The sequence below is a fragment of the Aspergillus pseudodeflectus genome, assembly GCF_044049435.1.
Source record: "Aspergillus pseudodeflectus strain CBS 756.74 chromosome Unknown BJX68scaffold_5, whole genome shotgun sequence".
Lineage (NCBI taxonomy): Eukaryota > Fungi > Ascomycota > Eurotiomycetes > Eurotiales > Aspergillaceae > Aspergillus > Aspergillus pseudodeflectus.
Window position 1 is genome coordinate 263,228 of NW_027263781.1, and position 18,764 is coordinate 281,991.

Genomic DNA, 18,764 nt, shown 5'->3' on the forward strand with positions numbered 1-18,764 from the left:
ACTCGGATCCTGGGGGTCGCAAGGTCATATACCCTTTCAATGCTTAGCTCTATAGCACACTGTCTGAGCTACCTTCTTCTTCCGAATCTTCTGGACCCGATGGATGGAGTCTTGAGCGAGTCCCGACCGAGGTAGACTGCCCCCACGCATATCTCTCTTACTGCGAGATTACTCGTCCTAGGCTTTCCCAGCGAGCCTTTTCAAAATCTCCACCAGCAGGGCCCTATCGCGACTTGTCTGGCTTCCATTCCTTCGCTACTGCATATTCCCCTTTCCGCCGCTTTTTGGATCGATCGTTATCATCTCGCTTCCCTCCTCGCCATTTCCCTCTCTGTCCAGGTGGTCGCGGGTGCTCTTCCGTCATGCGCTGCGACTGCGCTCCCGGACTGCCGCCAAAATCGTCCATTGCCCTGACCAGCGTTTCGGAGAATTAGCAAAAAGGAAATTACACAGCGCAACCTCACGAATCCACGGCGAATTAGTGCCTAGTCCAGCACCGGGATTGCCAGGCGGACAGCGAAGCGCTGGGTCAGCAACGCATCGTCTACATGAGTGCTGCTGACTTGTCTCTCGCTCTTACATTTTATACTACTAGTACGGCTCCGTATTCAACCTCTCACCCTTGCAGAACCCACAGCCGAGACATGGTGGAACCCTTGCGGCTCTGGTCATCACACCTTCGTTCCCCGTTATGTTGAATCCTACCTCTCCGGTCTCACCAACCGGTGGTGGTGCTGGGAGAAAACGACCACACCCCGTCGCCGAGTCGGCCGCCGCTGGCCCGCCCGATCTATCCGCACAGCATGCTCCCAGCGAAAGTTTTGCGGCGGCTCCCTCTTCTTCCGCCTCTAATAATTCGTCCTTTCGCAATGTCTCCGCCTGCAACCGCTGCCGGCAACGCAAAAACCGCTGCGACCAACGACTTCCGCGATGCCAGTCGTGCGAAAAGGCCGGCGTTCGCTGCGTCGGGTACGATCCGATAACGAAGCGCGAGATCCCCCGTAGCTATGTTTACTTTCTCGAGGCTCGGGTTGCGTACCTGGAGAAGCGCCTGATGGAAAGCGGCGTTGACTATAAAGAAGCGGTGGCCTTTGACGAGGAAGAGGCTATCAAGGTGGAGGCAGGGCATAACTTGACACAAACACACATGGTACCTCCGGAAGGGTCTAGGGCAGAGACATCTGCGGTTGATGGAAATGACAAATGGGCACGGGCGAAGAGAGAGAAAGATGGGCATGCCGCCCTAGGGTTAGAAGAGAGAGGTTCTCGAAGCGGCCAAGACGCGGAAAACAAACAGGACCCTGAGAAGGAAGACAATTGGCGGATACAGAATCTCGTTTCGAATATTGGAATGGTCTCGGTACAAGGAACCTCGGACCCACGCTATCTAGGCTCGACCTCGGGCATTTCCTTTGCTCGAGTGGTCTTTGCTGCAGTGAAGAGTTCAGTCCCGGGGAATGCATCGGAGCGCGGGCCATTGCGTCCCAAGGAACCTCTCCCTCATAGCGCCACGGGCACTGGAGGAAGTACCACGCGGGATTCGTTTTTCGGGTTGCAAACGAGGCCGATGATGAAGTGTGCAGCATTCCCCGACAGGGAACTAGCCGAGCGACTAGCGGATTTATACTTCGAGCATGCCAACCCGCAAATACCTATTGTCCACCGCGTAGACTTTATGGAACTGCTGGACCGCACATATGCCGTTGATGAGAAGAGTCGCTCCCCTCGCAGTCTGTACATCCTCAACATAGTATTCGCAATCGGTGCTGGGATCATATTTGAAGACAAGCCGGCGGACGACCAAAAGGAGGGTCGTGACCGTTCGCCGACTGCAACAAAGAGACAGCGTATGTCGAGTCATCAATACCAACCGGAAGAATACCATGCTTCAGCCATTGTTCACCTCGAGTCTTTCCTATCCACTTCTGCATCCACCGACGGGTTCGGCGCTCTGGAGGAGCTACAAGCCGTTCTCCTTCTTGCTAGCTTTGCGTTGCTTCGACCCGTTGCACCGGGTCTCTGGTACATTGTCGGGGTTGCAATGCGTCTCGCGGTCGACCTTGGCCTGCATTACGAGGACGGCACTGGCATTGATGCTCTTGGAAATGAAAACATAACCCGCTCACAAGACAAAGAAGTGAACAACAAGGGAAAGCTACGCATTGACGTCCAGGAACGAGGCCGTCGAGAATGGGTGAGGGATTTTCGACGAAGGCTCTGGTGGTGCTGCTACAGCTTCGACCGTCTTGTCAGTTGCTGCGTCGGTCGCCCATTTGGCATTAGTGACCAGGCTATAAGCACGGAATTCCCGTCTCTTCTGGAAGACAAATACATTACCAAGTCAGGAATAATACGGCCTCCAGAGGGGGCCACAAGTTATAAACACTCTGCTTTCCACTACTTCAAGCTACGGTTGCTGCAGTCAGAGATTCAGGATGTCCTGCAGCATCAGCAAGCCCGCTTTGCCCGGCAAAGAGTCCCGCATGGAGCCAAGACATTCATGCGTGCCGATGTCGTGTCACCTTTCCTTCAAGGGTTTGATTCCTTCCGCTCGTGGAGAAGGGATGTCGATCGGCGGCTGCTGGAATGGAAGCGGAGTGCGCCTGCGCCGCAGGACACGGGCGTGCGGTTCCCGCTCGAGTTTCTTGAACTGAATTATTGGCAGGCTGTTATTATGCTATATCAGCAGAGCCTTACTGTCCCTGCCGAGTTGGCAGACGAGCTTTCACCCGCCGAGGATGTTTCGAGCCCCTCGTTCTCGCAGGTTGATGAAGAGGACGAGGATGATATTTACTACAAGGTTGCTGAAGCGGGACAAAAGGTGATTCGGATCTACCGTCAGATGCATCGGGTGCGCTTGGTCAACTATACGTATCTGGCTACCCACCATATTTTCATGGCAGGTATCTCGTTCTTGTATGCGATCTGGCATTCGCCCTGGGTGCGGAGTCGTCTGGTACGTTTATCTTTTCCCCTTTTCTTACATGAGCACCGCGTTTCTAAATTATAACCTGCAGACCCTCGATGAAGTGGATTTTACTGTACTTGCGGCCACGTCCGTGCTCGGCGACTTGATGCACAAGTGCCCGCCGGCAGAGGCATGTCGCGATGCCTTTGAACGCATGAGCAAAGCGACTGTCGAAATGAGCCTCTCGACAACAGGGTTCGGGCCACAGGTTGATCTGAGCCGCGTACCCACAGCAAGCGGGTCCAGACAGAGCAACACGATGCATAGAACAGGACAATATACCGGACGATCCATCGACCAACGGCAGCGACACGGCGCTCGGCGACAGATACAAATGAGACAGTCGCGCCCTGTGCCGAGATTTGACATGAACCTCGACGACCTCTTTGACAGCGGCGCGCTCGCCGATAGACAGAATAACGGCGGCATGGGCAAACCCCTGCAGGGTTACCCCGTCTCCGAACCCACAGATCCGACCTTTGCACGACCGAATCCCCAGCGGAACCCATCCATGGAGTTTTATGGTGGGTTCGAGAATCCCGTGTCACCGCAGGCACAGCAACAACCACAACAGCCGTTCTACTACGCAAACTCTCCTCAAAATGGGTCTCCGAACAGCGCCGGTGCGCCCTCGGGTCTTCCTCAATTCCAGCCTACAGATCCGGAGAACCTTGATTATCTAGACTATGACCCCTCTAACATCGATCGCCAGATGTCCATGGGCTCCGACGAGAACTCGGACTACAAATTGCAGGCTATGCCCTCGTTCGGGCACGGGATGGGCCACAGCGTCGGCATCGACCTTGGCTTCGGCATGGCGGTCGACTTTCAGCATGACTGGAGGGAGAATCCGAATTATGATTTACTGGAAGGTTACTTCTTTGGTGGGGGAGGAACAGGACCAGGCCCTGGCGCGGGTATCTAGAGTTTGGCCTTTTGGAAAGGTCCCGTTGAACTTGCTCTCTTCGGAGTCTGTTTCTCTTTCTTGGACAGGTTGGGGTTCAGGTCAGGTCAATAAAAGGACTACTGGGGGCGATGGGCGAAACGATCTTACGAAAGCCGACTCGCGTTTTGATTATATATACCTCTTTCGTTATATATACTGCTTTCTATCTTTCTTTCTATTCTAGCCTCGAAATAACGAAGATTGGGTTAACGGATTGATGATACCAGTTGAGTTGCCTCAGATCTATACTATGGCAGCTAGTAAGGCTCGAGTTAGGTAGTTGACTAGGTTGTCGTGCATAAGGCCGACATGAGGCAGAGAATTAGCCCAACGCACGCACACGAGAAAGCACACAAGAAAGCACACGAGGCACTAGTTAACCAACGTATACTTTTACGAATCGAGAACGAAGCCTAGAATTGGGCAGCGATGGCCATACTATAATCCCTCTCGCGGGCGGTTGAGTTGGCGGCAGATCACTGAGCGAACCATCGAAAAATTCCCCAGGAGAATCAAGGATTCCCATTCCTCTCTCCTGGCTTGTCGTGGCTGACTCGTGCGAGACAGCGCACTGCATCCCGATCCGTTGGTTGTGCCGTGACTTTTCTACCTGAATTCCTTCTTTCTTGTCCTCTCTGTTTCCGCGAGAGAGGGGTTGTCCAGCAGAGATCTAGCGTGAGGCTGAAGCCGAAGCAATCAAGCCATACTCGATCACTCAATTCTCGATCACTCAATTCTCGATCAGTCGGCAGGTACCTAGGTATCTATCTACAATACTCGCTTTTACGGTCAGTTGGAAAGCCCAGTCCAGTCCCATGATCGGCCGTCCCCGTTCTTCGGATCCTTCCCCTCACTCCACCCTAAGCAAAAAAAAAGTCCACGCGAACTGAGCTGATTAGTAGTGCAACCGTCACAGACTCACAGGTTGTATCACGTTCCTCTCCGTGCCGCTCGCCGCCGCCGCTGTCCTCGCTGTCGTCATCGTTGTCGTCCGTCCGGTTCCTGCGTTGCGATCGTCGAGGTCCTGCGTTGTTTGGTGCCCTGCTGAGTTGAGCCTGTGGGACTGTGCTACTATACGGGCACTGGGCGAGGTTCGGCTTTGTTGCTTGCTCAAACAAGAGAGATTTTGTTTACAAAAGAAAGCACGAAGGGAAGGATTTGGATCGCGGTTGGAGTTTTCACGTTTTGAAGTGTTTATGCGCTGCTGTAAACGAAGGGAGCAAACAACCTTTTCTGGGTTTATGAGGAGGTATGTGGTTCCTTTTGACTTATTGTCGACTTGACCTGGAAGAAGATGAGCTGACTTTTGTCAAGAGCTTATAGAACGCATTCGATATCCTTCCACGAGCAGTCGGGCGGCCCCTTCGGAATCTGTCGAGTGTCGCATTCCATACGGCCGTCTTCGCGTTCGACTCGCTTTACCCATCACGCAAACCGCCGAGCAAGACATCACCTGCCCTCGCGTTAGGGTCATGTACAGCAGGACTAGACACATACGAAATTATAGTGGCATCCGCTTTATAGTCTCGTTACAGAACGTCCGCGGACACGCCACTTTTTCACCATGGTCAAGTTAGACGTGCGGAGAGACTACTATGCAGACTTGGGGCTTGCCCCCAATGCAGATCCGGAGGATGTCAAGAGGCAGTTTCGAAAACTAGGTGAGGAGCGTCTGCGTACTGCAGGGGAAAGCAATAACGAGCTGACGTTGGTTAGCTCTCAAATACCACCCAGATCGAAACCCAGGGAGGGAGGTGGAATTCAACGCCAAGTTCCAGGCGATCCAGTCCGCCCATGAGATTCTCAGCGACCCGGGCCAACGGTTAAAGTACGACACCGAGCGACTGCGCAACGGCTACTACGGACCTCCAAAGACGAGCTCTGCCCGCAGGGACCCGACTGCGGGGTTTCCCACCACGAAACCGAATACAAAGGCACCCTTTGCTGAACGTCCCAAGTCCTTCCATCATGGGCCCTCGACTGGTGCCCAGCGCTATGCGAGCTATGCACGGGCAGCGCCGAAACAGCCTTGGGAGAAGATGCGCGATGAAACGCAGACTCGTGCGGATGCTTATCGGGGGTTCCAGGAGATGAAGGGGAACCCTATGCCCGGATGGTCTTCCTTTGATCCCCGCGGACGCACGCCACAGCCGGGGGCTACGAGGCCGACGGGGACGACCCCGAATGGCCATTCCGCACGACCAAAATCGGCGTACGAGTACGTCCATACGGGCGCGAAACAACCGACCCCGGCCGATACCGGCGCGCAGTGGCAGTCTACAAGGAAGAAGCAGGGTTTTGCGCCAAGGTCGGCAGGCGGCGATGAGCCCATGGCTGCAAACACGGCGTCGTACAGGAATGCCTCGCGCTTTGAGCGGTTTACACCCGCACCCTCTCCGACCGCGCGGAAACCAGCCGCGGCAGCGACTGACTACCCCAACGGCACCGAACGAGTGAACACGCCCGAGTATGAGAGGACCAGCAGCAAATATGCCTCGACGGGAGGCGAAAAGACGTTTTTCTCTAGCTCTATGCTCGGACGGTCAGCTAGCACGCGGACTTCGCCAAAGACCTCGGATTCCAGGCCGCGGACGAACCCCCCGAGTCCAACGCCACAGGAGAGCGGACGGCATCGGAGCGCGAGTCCGAATCTGAAGGCGAACAGGGGACGGCACTATGATTCTACGAGCTCGAGCGATGGCAGTGAGGATGAGGTTATGTATAAGCCCAAGGCTGTGCCGAAGAGTAGGCTTCGGCAACAGCAAAAGTTTACAAACTTGAATGGCACTAGTGGGTGGAATGCTGGAGCTGGTACGTTTTTCTTGTTCACGTTTTTTGGCGGACTTGTTGCTAATAGATTGAACAGCGCATGATTCTGATTCTGCGAGCTCAGCGAGGAACAACTCCGACACTCCTGTATTCTCCAAGAAGGCCGACTTTTCGTTTGGTGCAAAGACCTTTCCCCAGAATGGGACTTTCAAGAGCAGCAGCCACGACGATCTACGTAAATCCAGCCGGAGAGAGCCATTCGCCTACGCTGAGGAAGAACCTCAAGTTCCGAATGATCGTGGGCGACCGTCAACACGGGATAGTCCGCCGCGGACATCTACCAAGGGCAAGCCGTCTCACTCAGACCCGGCGGCACAGCAACAAATGCCTTTTACGCCGGAAAACTTTTTGAAAAATAACTGGGCGGCAGCGTTCCAGTTCCATGATCTGTCAAATGCACTGCCAGGGGGCGACATTCCTCAGCGACAAGCTAACGCGCAGCGGACAAAGAGTCCTCGGAAGCCGAACAGACCAGGGGCGAAGGCCCGGCCTACACCACAGCAAGCTAGTGTCGCCACGGAAGCAGAGGATGCCGAATCAACTGTCAATGGTGACTACGACCAAGGACCAGCAGCGGACGCCGAAGCCATGGACCTCGACGATGAATTGCCGGCCAGGGCTACTGGTCCTACCCCAGCGCCTGAGAGACCGCCCAGCAAACAAGAGAAGACAGCCCCACCAGCAGCGAAAGCCCGAACGACTTATAAATCTGGCAAAGACGTAAACACATCCTTGAATATGAAAGGTCTAGGCGGCGTGTTCCCCTTTACATCTACGAACAGCACCGGCCTAGATGACCTGAAGGACATCTCGTCGACACTACCCTTTGAATCGCGAGCCAAGGCACCCAAGGCCACTGTGCGAGAAACACACGCCCGCGAACTGAACTGCCCAAACCCACCCAAACGTCCCGAACCCCCCTTGCGGTCCCCCTCCAGCGCAGGCTCCAAACAACACGCGATCACCCGCGTAGCCTGGGAAAGATACCTCGTTGAGATGAACGTCTACGTCCGCGAGTGGGACACCTTTAACGGCCGGATGCTCAATCACTTCGCCGCGCGGCACCGAAGCAACACCACGGAGATGGCCCTCAACTGGATCGGCGGCGTCGGTGACTCTCCCTATTTAGATGGGGACGAGGCGCCCTGGGACTCTGGCGACGAGAGCGACATCATCACAAACGGGAATGCGCATACCAATGCCCCGCGACCTGCTCGGCGTGGGTACGCCTCCTACATGAAGGCGATGCGTCAGGATAGAACGGTGCGGGAGCACTGGGAAGTCGCGCAGGAGAGGCACATGGAGTGTATGGAGAAACTCGGCGAGATGAGGGAGTGGGTGCGGGGTGGGGGGAAGATTGTATAAAGGCTTGCCTGTTTATAGGCCTGAGTTTAACCACCCTTCTCCTCTGTTTTCTTCTAGACTATCTGCTGTTGTGGTTTTGGTTTCAACTCGATTGCATTGGGCGGCGTACATTTTTTTTTAGTTATATCTACCGCGGAGCTTTACTATACCTCGGGCTGCTTCTTTTTGGGTGTATTATATTTCGGTTCCTGTTTATTCATGACCATGCTAGCGAGTATTATAGTACCAGTGGCTCATATCAAGCTCTAGATAGATTTACCATTCACTCAGGCCTGGCTAGGCATGTCTATCAATCTCGCCATGATACAGGTCCAAGGGGAAATAATTGAGGATTGAGAGGACATGGCTATTTGAGATGCTAGCTTCATATTCATGTATTTTGAAGAGCCTGTTCAAGATGTCCTCTAAGGTTTCACTGGAACAGTTTAGGTATAAGCATATTATTGGCATTTACTACTAATCCGGAGTACACTAGTCTTGATTAAGAGTCTTGGGCCTTGAGGCTGAAGCCTTTTTCCCTGCAGCGTTTTGTCAGAGGCTCCAATCCGAACTCTCGGATTCCAGTCTTCTGAGATTCCTCGCTTCTCGGTCAGGCGTCATAAGCATTTGCAATCCTGCTGAGACTGCAAAAGGTCGGCGGGCCGGAATCAACACCCCTGTTCAAACAACCCGACATAAGCTGAAGTCATTCGCGGCAAGGTACCTGATGGGTTCTAGCTTTGTGGTAAATATCCCGTATTCGAGCCCCTTTTGGCGCCCAGCCACCCAATTACAGCTGCCACAGAGCTTGGAGGACTAATACGAATCCAATTTGGTTTTGCAGGACGACAAAGCGCACCTTGGGCCAGAAAGGCACTCGAAACCCGACGAAAATCGTCGCTCACTCGAGTCCCGCAGGCAGAAACAAGATCCACAAGCCTCATCTCGAATGGTTGCACGCAAACCCAATCGTCCGGCGATATTACTACCGCGGCTTACGATTGATGAGCTGGTGGCCCCTCGCCTGGCCGAACAGGCGCTTAGCACTCAGACCACCGAGTCCTTTCACGGTTGGCTCATGTACTACTTTCCCCGGAGTTACTCGTCTTTTTCCCATCGTGTCGACACGAATTGGATGGACTTTCTCCGTGGGCTGCAACCATCTGTCCGTTCGCATGCGTTGATGTGGGCTCTCCGAGCGCTGGTGATGTTTCAGATGGGGACATTGCAGGGCAATGCGAATGCGATAGATTACGCGCGCAGCATGTATGGTCGGGGAGTTGGCTGTCTCCGGTCATTACTTCAGACGCCGTTTGCTTTGACTGAAGAAGCGCTCGCTGCGTCCGTTTTGCTTGGAGGGTATGAGATCCTAGATGGCAGCTCGGAGGATACGTGGATTTCTCACACTCGCGGTATCCGTCAGATTATGTGTGCTCGAGGGGCAGCAGCACACAAGACAGGAATTTCTCGCACACTGCTGCTCTCATTCAGGCCGTTTCTCGTTGCAGAGTCGTTTGTGCTTGGGGAGCCATGCTTCTTGGGCGACCCCGACTGGATCAGCATAACCAAAGACATATACAAGGAGGAGGAACAAACCCGGGAGAGTACACTTGGCCGCATCATGGACTATGCCTTTGATGAGATTACAAAATGTCCTGGATACTACGCAGCCGCCCAGGGCATTTTAACCTCACAGGTCGAGACAGTCGAGACCCTGTTGGGCGGCATCTCCGAATCAAAGGAGTGCCTGAACAATCTCAAGGCGCAACTCTTGACCATCCCCGAAGATGAAAGCCTTACATCCACAGCGGCTTCCTCGCAGTCAATTCCACCATCTTACGTGAGAAGTCTAGCGCAGCTAACCTGCGGCGGTATAGACTCCTCCCTCGCTATGCTGGACCAGCTCACGAGCGTGCTACGGTCAGATCGAGATCGCAGAGGCCGCGCAAATACAGCCTCTCCTGCCGCTAATTACCAGAAGAATCCATGGTACGTCCCGTTGAGGCAAGAGTCCAAGATGTACAACGAGTGCCCTTTGAAAACGGTACAAGACGATTCGCCCAAATCACCTAATCCGTCTGTCAACGTTCAATCCATCGGAGATCGGCTGGACAAATTCTCCCTGAATATGGGCGTGGCCAGTATGTCTGGGAGCTCTCCAATACAAGCAGCGGCGTTGGGACGTTTTGTGCAGCCGCAGTTGCCGAGATGAGAGTGGCAACCCGACGCAAGCTCTGCGCAATGCTGTCAAGGCTATCGCGGATGAGACAAAAGACCCGAGACTTACTGGGTCTCTGCAAATTTTTATACGCAGCTTTTGGTCTGAACAGAGTCTAGACGAACCGCTTCGCCGGTTCGAGCTAAGCACTGGCCTTTGAGCAATACGAGGCTTATATCCAATCACTTCGATTTGCAGGCGAAATGGAGGCAATAAATGCTAGCTCAACACAGCTATTGATCAAAGCTGAAGACCAATGAGCGGGAAAGGTCCCCAGCACTGACGAACACATATTGGGTGTTCATCCTCTGAGCTAGGGCCTCGCTGAAAATGCCTCGGATTAAAACTTCTCACTGTAAATACAATGTGCTCTCCATTGTCGTTTCGATATGTTCTGAAACGGCTCAGTCAGAAGAGGCGTTACTAATGCCCTTAAACTTACAATCGATGAAACAAGGCTCATATACAAGTCCTAACAGCAATATACAACAAGCGCTGACATTCCGGAGCCGCTTAATCCGATTCCCAATTCAACCCCATCAGTCCCGTCCCTTCCACGCATCCCACATACTCACACTCCACATCGTGTCCTTTCAAGATACTCGCCTCTACCCAAAGGCAAAGCGCCGGCGACAGCTCCTGGACCACACCTCCGGGTCCATAGTCTTGCATGAACTTCCTTCTGAGCTTGACATGGCCTGCATTCTGCCTCGCAATCCGCTCCATGGCCTCCATATCCAGGAAATAGAACAGCTGCGCCTTGCGGTTAAAGTTCAACGCGTGGGGCTCTGCGTCTGCCGCACGGTATATTCCACTGCTAGGGTCATAGCAAACCCGTGCATCGAGGATGCCTTTCTCCGGTCCGGCCGCAACAAGGTCCCCAATCCAGTCCTCGACAGGTTTATCAAAATGATCCATCCAGTGGCTCTTTTCTTCCGGCGAGATATAGCTGTGATCCTGGCCCTCGACGACGAAGATAATATTATCTGGTAAGGTGGGAAGCGCGGCCCTTCCTCTCCGAATGGACGTTAGAGGAGAGGAGACTCGGTTTGGCTTCTTCGTCACCGGAGAAAGGAACTTATTCTCCTTTGTGACATCCGCCATGCGATCATAATAACAGCCCCAATATCCCGATTTATCCAGAATCGACTCGAACTCTCCAAGGTGCGAGATACCTCCCGAGAGACGATCGCCACTGTTTGTTCCATGCTGGGTGAGGCCCGGAGGTACGGTGAGGATCTCGCGGTATACGCCGGCGTCGTCGGGGAGGGAGTCCCAGAAGGTTGAGACGGGACCACTGGTCCACCACTTCTGGAATTCTGCCTGGGACTGCCAGTACGTGAGCCAGATGCGCGTTGGGACGGGAGTGTCTTGCTCCAAGGTCTCGATGTGGCGGGGATGGTCGGTAAGGAGTTTGGTGAAACGTTGAATGAGCAGCTCTTGCTCACTGTCGCCCTTCCCCGGAGGGCGCTGGATGCCGAAGATGGAGTATACCACGGGAGTAGAGGGTGGAAGCGTAACACCCCACATTGTGCCTTTTCTCTTTAGGGCAAGGATGGTTTTCTGCTAGGTATGCGTGGTGAGCTGGAACTCGGGAGAGACGACTGCTGAAAGACCCGTTACACGCCTTTAAGAATGATAGGCGGCTGTTACTCGATCCCTACAGACCTCCTATGCCAGGAGATCCCTGATTATTTGAAATCCGTATACCCTCTTGTGGGGGCTGTACGCTTACGCTGGCCATCGTCATTGGCTACACCGTCAGATCTCTGCCCTTCAAGGTGTTTTTAGCCCATGATATTTGCAATTATATTGGTTACAACGTGCTTTCCATTTGCCTTTGTCACAGCCTCGCTTCCTGGGTTGGGCATTGTCGGACGACGCGGAACTCTTATCAAACCCTTGCCTACATCATTGGACCCGTCGTGTCATGTTCTCTCCCACCCTTACGTCGATTTCCGGAGCCAATTGGCCCATGATCAGCTCTTGACTGCAGTATACCGTTTGGTAAAGCAATAGTCAAACGGTGCAAATTCTGAGGGAAATTGCAGGCGCGCTTGGACTATTGGTTCGGTTGGGATGACAGCATCGATGCTGTTGGGCTTGTGCCACCCTGACGCACTGTCGGTCAGGGTATGTGATGGTGCAGCCACTCAGAATCTCCTCGGAGAGTTTCTGGGTTTGCTTGGCAGTAATCCAGATGTTGTTGAGGAGATATGGCGGATAAGGGCCGTGTAAGCTCTTAAGTAAGGTATGGGTCATGTGAGAATGACAGCGTGGTAAGTAGTTAGGGCTTTGTATATATTCTGGTCAAACTGGTGTGTCATGGTGATTCTTGTCCAGGATTTCAGCACATTGACCTGAGCAGTCATCCAACTTGATATTTTGTTGCTACTATGTGCTCCGAGGATGTTTTGGGAAGACAAAGTTTAAAACGCCGCAAAAACAAGTCTCGAGCAAAGGAACAAAGAGGCGAATGGCTGAAATATGGGATACTGCCACGCTGTCAACGGAGTCCAAAGAACATCATTGATGTGATCTGGAGATCAATGGCTGGTAGCTATACCAGTTCACATGACACATCCATTTATCCATCTCCCAAGCCCTAGCTTGGGATGATGCTAGGAATGCCCTACTACGGAGTCAGGCGTTGCCGCTTTAAGCTCGGCACTGCAACCTCGGCTTGTGGGCTGCGGGCTTCGTGAATCTCCCCGCAATCTTCCATGCTCGCTCGCCATCTGCTGCTCCTCCACACCTCAACTCCCCGATTCCTCAACAGCTCCTCGACATGCTCCATTTCCGCACCGAGGGCTACAACGGCTATGCGGTCAAATACTCCTCCTTCTTTGACAATCGACTAGCCGTCGCTTCGTCTGCCAACTTTGGCCTCGTCGGCAATGGCCGCCTATATATCCTCGAACTGACGCCAAACGGCATCGTCCCGGCCAAGTGGTAGGTGTCTCTCGGGGCTACGAGCTGCCTTTGGGACTTGGCTAACAATATCAGGTTCACGACCCAAGACTCCCTCTACGACCTCGCTTGGTCCGAAATCAATGAACACCAAGTCCTCGCCGCCTCCGGCGACGGCAGCATCAAGCTCTTTGATAGCACGCTCAACGATTTCCCCATCCAAAACTGGAAGGAACACAATCGCGAAGTCTTTAGCGTCTCCTGGAACCTTGTCGCAAAGGACACCTTTTGCTCCTCGAGCTGGGACGGCACCGTCCGCATCTGGTCGCCCAACCGACCACACTCCCTCGTCACCCTCCCAACACACAGCTGCACGTACTCGGCCTCGTTCTCGCCGCACTCGCCGGATATCCTTTCCTGCGTCTCGTCCGACTCCTACCTCCGCCTCTATGATCTCCGGACACCCGCCTCGGCGTCAAACCACCTGACGCTCCAGATCCCAATCCACGCCGCACCCGTCTCGCCGATACCGGGCAAGGCCGGAGCCCCGCCCGCAGCATGTCCGCCGTCCGAAGCGCTCACGCATGACTGGAACAAGTACCGCCCGTCAGTTGTTGCTGTTGCCGGTGTCGACCGGACGATCCGCACGTTTGATATCCGGGCGCCGCAACAGGGGCCGCAGGTTGTAATGGTGGGGCATGACTATGCGGTGCGGCGGGTTGCGTGGTCGCCGCATCTGTCGAATGTGTTGCTGAGCGCGAGCTACGATATGACATGTCGCGTTTGGAGCGATCAGTCGCCTGCTGGGGTCGTTGGGGATACGGATTTGATGCGCTCCGGGCCGTCGCCGGTCATGGGTGCTGAGTTGGGGAGGATGAATCAGCATACGGAGTTTGCGACGGGGGTGGACTGGTGCCTGTTTGGGAGTGAGGGGTGGTGTGCGAGTGTTGGGTGGGATGAAAGTGTTTATGTATGGGATGTTCGTGCTGTCATGAACTGACCCGTTTTCTTTGCCATCTGGATTAGACTTTATGATATATGATACCTCTTTCCCTTTTGGTTTTGCCATTCGTCATCTATATAGCCTGTATATAAAAGTTTATCGTTCCATGCTCTCCAAACCTCAGTTATCCTTCCTCCACATCAAGATCGGGTATATCGTAAGAAAATAAAGAAAGAGAAAATTCTACTTCGTAAGCCTCGCCTCCACCTTCTTCCTCTCCGCATCCCTCACAGCCGCAATCTCATCCCGCGAAGCATCAAACGCAACATGCACCTGGTTAAACGGATTCTCCTCACTCTTCTCAAACTCCTTCTTCACAAGCTCCACGCGCTGGTTCCGCCTAAGCCCGGGGTTCTCCGCCTCAATCTCCGGCAACCTCCTCGCCTCATACGCCGCATACGCAGCCTTGAACCGGCGCTCGGGGTGCCGGTCGATCTTGCCCGTGTCGCGGCCCGTGAGCGAGAGAGCGTCGAGAGCGTTGTCGATGCCCGAGGCGTTCAGGGCCGAGGAGGACTTGCTGGGCGTGTCGTCGTCGAGTTGGGAGAGGTCGAGTTTGCGGGAGGGTGCGGGGGCGGCGTTCTTCTTCGTGGCGGCTTTGGTGTTTTTGGGCTTGGAGGGTTGAGAGGCCTCTTCGGCGGCGAGGAGGGCGTCGCGCTCGGCCTTTTTGCGGGCTGCTTCGGCTTTTTTGGCTTCGGCGTCCTCCCTGTTGTGTAAACTCGTGTGAGTGATGCTGTTTCTATTCGTGAAAGGATGGAGGTAGATGTCGAAGGGGAGGGGGTAAAAGGCAAACGAACTTTTTAGCAGCGCTCTTCGATCCCTTGGACCACTGCTTATCCTCCTCGGCAGCACGCTTCGAGTCCTCAACGGCTTGCTTCTTTGCGGCGTTTTCGGCTTTCTATATATTCAACCAAGCCAAGTTAGCTCCAGGCTCCAGCTCCACGCAGGTAGATCAGGAAAAGGGCAAATGACGCACGCGAGCGTTCCCCGCAGCCTTCTTGGAGTTCTCGGCACCCTTTTTGCCTGCCATTTTGCTGGCTGGTTTTCGCTCTTGGTTTTGGTCGCTGGTTAAGTGCGACGTCGGTAATCTGGTGGGAGGAGAAACGTAAAATGCGTGTGTGATGGCTGTTTTGTTTGAGCGTGAGGGGCGGTTGAGTCACGGCTGGGCTCGAATCTTCGGTCTTAACTAATTTATCTGATGGCGGGGTTGATATGACTAAGCCGGATGTATACCTGAGGAGTGACCTGACGGACTCTTGGCCAGAAGAGACTTGTGATAGGAATGAATTTCAAATCCTAAAAAATTGCCAATCATCCTAACTCACGATAGTCTGCATTAGACTCGAGTGATGTTTTGCTGGGACACTTGGGCAGGCATTGTTGTGGGTTAACAATGCTCGCATGTTTCTTGATTTCTGATCTCTGATCTTATATATTTATCAGAGCCGTTTAACAGACGCTCCACAACATGGATTCAAAAGATGTGGATGAGAGTCGGTAAGTATAATAGAACGCCGTCTCGGGAATTGTGGTATATCGTCAATTTATAAACCCAAGTCGCATACTAACCCTAACTATCTGGCTCATGCAGAAAAAAAAAAAAAAAAAGACAAGGGATGGCTAACAAGCAAGTAAGATCCATAGAAACCCAAAATAGTCCAAAACTTCGTCTCATATCGGTCGTAAGTTGCTTCATGTCTGTTCGTTCTCATCGTTCTCATCGTTCTCATCGTTCTTCTCATTCTGTTTGTTTAGTTCGGCTGGTTGGACTGGTTCATCCAGTTTAGGTTCAGTGGATTTCATTGGGTTGACGGGTCCAGCTTGATCCTCCTCTTCAGCCTGTTCATCTAGCTCGGACGATTTAGTAGACTCAATAGGCTCTAAAGAATCCAGCGGTTGGTTAAGCCCAGTTTCGCCCTCTTTTTCAGTCTGTTCGTCTAGGCCAGACGATTCATTAGGCTCGTCTTTACTAGGCTCGACCGGCTCTAGTGGCTCCAGTGGTTGGTTAGGCTCGGTTTCATCCTCCTCGTCAATGTGTTGGCTGAGGTCAATTGGCTGTTCTGGTTCACTTGACTCGGTCGGTTCGGTTGAATCAGATAGTTCGTCCCGCCCGTCTTCCAGACTATCGTGATGATCCCGAATATTTTCAATCGAGGGGATTGTCGTACTCTCCGCTTGAAGATTCAGAGACGCGGCCACACTAGTTGTTGGTGACTCTTCTACCCGCGCAGACATGACTTGCTCTTCAGGAATAGCCTCTTCCCCGCTGATGGCTCGTTCCTCTGGAATCGCCTGTTCCTCAGACGTGACATGTTCTTCCGACGCGATCTGAGTACTTTCACCAGATACTTCTTCAGATGTGATTGCTGCAGGCTCCTTTAACTCAACCGCAGAAGCTTCGGATTGGGGTGTCGCATCATCGCCCAGACCATGAATCGTTTCAAGTATAGCAGCCGGCGCAGGTACGATCTCCTGCTCTAGACTTGTGACAGACAAGATTTGAGCACTCTGGCCCTCAACAAGTGTCTGCGTCGTGTGCTGAGGAACCGCAGAAGAAGGCGCGTAATCTGGCATATCCCCGGGGAATGGTCGCAACTCCAAGGTAGGCGCAGAAGCCCTAGAGTTAATCGCGCCAAAGGCGACAAGAATGCTGAGGAACACGATGGCAACATTGCGTCGGTCACTGGCAAGCACACGGATGTAGTTGATCAACAGGGTATGCAGGTCAATATCCTGTGACGATGTTGGAGCAAGTGGGTCTGCCTTGCCATTGTCTTTAAGAGTGTGCTGGGAGAAAGTCGGCAAAGAGGGGATCTCACAGCTCTCAATGGCACGAGAATTCGGCTCAATGTTTGAAGGACGTGGTGTAAGTGCACGAACCGGGGTGGTAGTCGTCACATCCGGCTCCTGCAACAAAGGGACAGAGAGGCTGGTCTCGATCTGCGGCAACCCCTGGGCCATCTCTCTCTCCAGCTCTGCCCTAATATCAGCCGGCAGCCAGAGACCAACCTCCACATCAACCTTTTCCATCTCTTTCCAGGCTGCAGCCCAAGCACCTGCGCGCATCAACCCATTGGCGGCAAAAACCTTGATCTCCCATTTCTTGATGTTGTTGTGTCGCGCCAGTCGGCCTCCACAATCCGGACATTCTTCGCCCTCACTTTCTGTACAGCTGTCTTCGTGTGCCAATCGGTCTTCGCGATCCGATTCTGTCTCATCGGGGCCGAGGAAGTGGCCATGGTCGAGACGCGGCCGTTGTAGTTCCAGACTCTCCAGTAATCGCTCTTCAAGCAGATCGTACATATCCTCTGGATGCGAAATGAGCACACCACGGTCACGAAGTACGCCCGAGCCGATCTTCTCTTCAAGCAACTTCCACCTCTTCCAGTATACTGATGGCAGAACTTCTCTCAAAATCTTCTGACGCTCCGGGTGGCCCACCAACCCAGGGACAGGAAGCGACGGCGACAACAAAGTGCAATGAAGAAGAACAAGCGGGTACTCCTTCTTAACCTTGGGCTTGCTAACGGGTCCCGACGGCGAATAGAATGGCGACCGCTTGAGTGGCGATGAGCCCGCTGAGCGAATCGAGATGTCGGATATGCGCTGCCCACCGCGTCGTTTAGGGGGCGTCAGGAATTCATCATCGCCCTCATCTTCCGTATGCATCTGCATTGCTCTAACTGAGCTAGGCTTTCGAAAAGCTTCGCGCTGGCGAATTGTATGCACGGCCCGCGGTGAGTGGGCGTCCCATGGCTGATACATGTAATCGTGTGTCTCGCGCATATGCATGGACTTCATTGTGTCCGGTAGATTCGTCAAGATCGAAGCAGGGATTGACGAGATCGATGTACGGCTAGACGCTCTCGATCGGGTGTGGACCATGTCGTCCTCGGCATGATTGCTTGGTAATGCGTCGGGAGAGTGCTGGGCTGAGGAGCCAGATGAGTTGTAACCGCTATCCTGCGCTACCATTTGCTTGTTTTCATCAAGTGAGCCGTGCTCGGTTTCATCTAGTAGTTTTTGTGAGATGGTTGTTTCGGGGATCGGTGTTGTTGTATTTGCGTTTGTAGAAATCGAGCCCGATGTGTCTTCCTCCCTCTTTGTCTCCAAGTGCTGCTCATCAATTTCTCCTTCCATCGTGTTACCTCGATAATAAGATATGGGCTGCTGCAGACGAAAACACTATATAGATTAGCTCGGCATCAGTGGAGTATTTCAATACACACAGGATAAGGGTGTCTGCACAGCAGATAGGTATTATTCTCACCTCCGAATCAGACAAGTGATAACCTCAAGATCACAACATTCATAATAATAGCAAAATCTTCATAAGCATAATCGCCGACACTCGCAGGGTTGATGAGCATCAGTTGATGGTTTGTTGGCCCCTTTCACCGCCCGGTTGTGCCGGGCAACCATGTGAGCCTGAGGCCAACGTTTCACATAGAAGACCAGTTCGCAATTTGACACCACAACTGGGAATTAGTATTCTGGTTTAGATTTTGTTATCGTTGTATTTACAGATTCCTCGAAAGGTCGTATATAA

The 18,764-nt window shown here is 53.3% G+C and overlaps 7 protein-coding genes across 7 annotated transcripts; 4 read left to right on the plus strand and 3 right to left on the minus strand.

The window, feature by feature from the left end:
• The first annotated feature begins 1 nt into the window (after position 1).
• BJX68DRAFT_228031 (Zn(II)2Cys6 transcription factor) lies at positions 2-4,128 on the plus strand. Its single transcript, XM_071038788.1, has 2 exons — positions 2-2,956; positions 3,018-4,128. Exons 1-2 carry the CDS (start codon positions 692-694, stop codon positions 3,891-3,893), a joined length of 3,141 nt encoding a protein of 1,046 aa, XP_070903328.1. The 5' UTR covers positions 2-691; the 3' UTR covers positions 3,894-4,128.
• A 1,350-nt stretch (positions 4,129-5,478) lies between these two features.
• BJX68DRAFT_252828 (DnaJ domain protein) lies at positions 5,479-8,108 on the plus strand (the record flags this gene model as incomplete). Its single annotated transcript, XM_071042620.1, has 3 exons — positions 5,479-5,575; positions 5,631-6,725; positions 6,781-8,108. The coding sequence occupies 3 exons, from the start codon at positions 5,479-5,481 to the stop codon at positions 8,106-8,108; spliced, it is 2,520 nt and encodes an 839-aa protein (XP_070903329.1).
• A 569-nt stretch (positions 8,109-8,677) lies between these two features.
• Positions 8,678-10,908, plus strand: BJX68DRAFT_228035 (uncharacterized protein). The gene is made up of 2 exons (XM_071038789.1): positions 8,678-8,832; positions 8,932-10,908. Exons 1-2 carry the CDS (start codon positions 8,815-8,817, stop codon positions 10,297-10,299), a joined length of 1,386 nt encoding a protein of 461 aa, XP_070903330.1. The 5' UTR covers positions 8,678-8,814; the 3' UTR covers positions 10,300-10,908.
• BJX68DRAFT_262713 (phenylacetaldoxime dehydratase family protein) lies at positions 10,819-11,835 on the minus strand (the record flags this gene model as incomplete). The annotated part of the gene is made up of 1 exon (XM_071044512.1): positions 10,819-11,835. The coding sequence occupies one exon, from the start codon at positions 11,833-11,835 to the stop codon at positions 10,819-10,821; it is 1,017 nt and encodes a 338-aa protein (XP_070903331.1).
• A 1,135-nt stretch (positions 11,836-12,970) lies between these two features.
• On the plus strand, positions 12,971-14,350 carry pex7 (putative peroxisome biosynthesis protein (Peroxine-7)). Its single transcript, XM_071036879.1, has 2 exons — positions 12,971-13,257; positions 13,312-14,350. Exons 1-2 carry the CDS (start codon positions 13,094-13,096, stop codon positions 14,213-14,215), a joined length of 1,068 nt encoding a protein of 355 aa, XP_070903332.1. The 5' UTR covers positions 12,971-13,093; the 3' UTR covers positions 14,216-14,350.
• Positions 14,191-15,364, minus strand: BJX68DRAFT_228042 (DUF1014 domain protein). The gene is made up of 3 exons (XM_071038790.1): positions 15,192-15,364; positions 15,013-15,113; positions 14,191-14,921 (listed from the first exon to the last, which is right to left on the minus strand). The coding sequence occupies exons 1-3, from the start codon at positions 15,243-15,245 to the stop codon at positions 14,402-14,404; spliced, it is 675 nt and encodes a 224-aa protein (XP_070903333.1). The 5' UTR covers positions 15,246-15,364; the 3' UTR covers positions 14,191-14,401.
• A 121-nt stretch (positions 15,365-15,485) lies between these two features.
• BJX68DRAFT_161861 (uncharacterized protein) lies at positions 15,486-18,620 on the minus strand. Its single transcript, XM_071036880.1, has 2 exons — positions 18,486-18,620; positions 15,486-18,400 (listed from the first exon to the last, which is right to left on the minus strand). The coding sequence occupies exon 2, from the start codon at positions 18,353-18,355 to the stop codon at positions 15,908-15,910; it is 2,448 nt and encodes an 815-aa protein (XP_070903334.1). The 5' UTR covers positions 18,356-18,400; positions 18,486-18,620; the 3' UTR covers positions 15,486-15,907.
• Between the last annotated feature and the right edge of the window lie 144 nt (positions 18,621-18,764).